Raw genomic sequence first — 2,041 nt, 5'->3', positions numbered from 1 at the left:
TTATTCAATATGTGTACCTTTCCCACTTGGTAGTATAACCTCACACGGTGTGTCGTCCTTCTACAAAAACAAAGACACAAAGTCAGCAGTTGAAAATATAAAATAAAAAATCATATATCTTTCAAAGTTTTTAAATTTACCTTTAGCTTCTTCTTTATTCCATACATTTGTCTAATCCAATCCCCTCCACAAATTAGCATTTCTACAGTAGAAGGCGATAATGTAGATCGATATGGATCAATAACTCTCCCTCTCGCACTAAATGTTGACTCAGAAGCAACAGTTGAAATTGGAACTGCAAGTATATCCGATGCCATCTTTGACAAAACAGGATATTTCAGCTTGTGAGTGTTCCACCAATCTAACACATTGAAGTTCATTTTTTCAGGTCCTTTAATAACACCCTCTTCTAAGTACATTTTAAGTTCAGATTTGTTTGGCCTCTCCACTTCAACATCTTTAAGAAACTCCCCAAATGCGTCCCATCCTGAACTTGTTGCATTTTCATTAGGCGTTGAAGTAGTGCTACCTCCAAAAGATCCACTTTTACTTGTAGCATCTTTGATTGATTCCTCATACATTTTCAAATATTCTTCATACATGTTAGTTAATGCATTTAACACGTCTTCAATTTTCTTCTTGGCTTCAACTTTTGGGTGTATTTGTGGGTAACAAAATTCAACATACCACTTTTTTAACCTAGGATCTAGCACTGCAGCTATGGCCATCAATAAGTGACACTCTCCCCGGTACTTGTCAAACTTTTCCTTCATTTTTTCAGTCATGGTACGAATAAAATTACTCTCGGATAGTACACTATTGTCTAATGTTACTTTGACTTTGTAGACCTCCATAAGGTATAAATTTGCAGTGGGATAATCACTACCAGATATGACATTTGTGCAATCCTTAAAAACCTTCAAAACTTCACACATCTTTCACATTTTCCCAATCTTGTTCGGTGGGCAAGTGTTTAAAATGTGGTTCGTATTCAGCATATCTAGAAAATAATATAAACCTAAGAAAATAAATACTAAGTTATAGAATATTAAATACATTGACATTTATAAAACATACCTGGGTCAGAACAGTCGCTTAAAGTGGCAACTCAGTTTCCACAGCAGGCTGATTAAGATCATTTTTGAATCTGACCTGTTTTTCGAAAATTTATATAAAATCAACCGTTGATCCGATTAAGACGATTCTTTTTGGGTTGGAAACCTTGTTGAGTCTAGTTTCTGCATAATTTTAGATCAATGAAAAATATGATCATTAAGCTGATTAAACTGGCCAATGAGCACAGCTGCGCAGAAAGTACTGCATATAAGTTAATTTTCTCAAACTAACGAACAAACTGACGAACAAAATCTTTATATAATAGTACATGGTGAACAAAATCAAACAATTAAAAAATATTAGTTGCAAACCATACCTGGAACAACAGCCAAGTAATCGTCGATTAGTTCTAGGGCATGGGGTTATCGCGGGTCGCTCCAGAAAAGTGTGGGTAATGAACCACAATTACACAAACGCACAATGGTAGACTCGTAATTCTGGTTTCTGGACTTCTGTCTTCTGGTCCTCTACTTCTGCTCTTTTAGAGAGTTTAATTACTTAATAGGTTAATAACTTAATATGTCGATTCATTGTCTTTGGGTGGCAACTGGCAAAGGGTTTTGGTCTTGGAATTACAATTAACAAATTAAAGTGGGCCAGGAAGTCATTTAGTAATGGGCTGTAATGTTGTAGTAGTAATATTATAACAAGCTCGATAAGGCTCGACGAGCCCAACGAGCTTCAAATGCTGGGCTCGGGCTCGACAAATAAATGAGCCTTTCTTATGGCTCGAGCTCGATAAGGCTCGGCTCGTTCGAGCTTTTTAACGAGCCGATCCCGAGTAGCTCGCGAGTAGCTCGGCTCGTTTGCACCCCTAATTATAGTGGAGGTGGAGGAGGGGTGTTTAAATTTTATTTGCGACACGTTGGATACTATTAACATCTATGCTCCAACTTGAGTAGCGGTATTAATTTTAATTATGGGT

General features: G+C 36.8%; 1 protein-coding gene across 1 annotated transcript; it reads right to left on the bottom strand.

Annotated features, from left to right (window-relative positions):
• LOC143541640 (zinc finger BED domain-containing protein RICESLEEPER 2-like) lies at window positions 1–935 on the bottom strand. The gene is made up of 2 exons (XM_077034410.1): window positions 141–935; window positions 1–60 (listed from the first exon to the last, which is right to left on the bottom strand). Exons 1-2 carry the CDS (start codon window positions 933–935, stop codon window positions 1–3), a joined length of 855 nt encoding a protein of 284 aa, XP_076890525.1.
• Between the last annotated feature and the right edge of the window lie 1,106 nt (window positions 936–2,041).

This window comes from Bidens hawaiensis, unplaced genomic scaffold (genome assembly GCF_021521415.1).
Source record: "Bidens hawaiensis isolate Kalapana, Puna unplaced genomic scaffold, B.hawaiensis_p1.1 tig00012634_1, whole genome shotgun sequence".
NCBI lineage: Eukaryota > Viridiplantae > Streptophyta > Magnoliopsida > Asterales > Asteraceae > Bidens > Bidens hawaiensis.
This window is presented reverse-complemented; position numbering and strand designations above follow the sequence as displayed.

Excerpts from the sequence above, each read along its gene's own strand:
- LOC143541640 (XM_077034410.1), bottom strand. The coding sequence starts at position 935 with ATGTGTGAAGTTTTGAAGGTTTTTAAGGATTGCACAAATGTCATATCT. Across the intron at positions 61-140 it reads GAATAAAGAAGAAGCTAAAG|AAGGACGACACACCGTGTGA; the intron begins GTAAATTTAAAA and ends TTGTTTTTGTAG.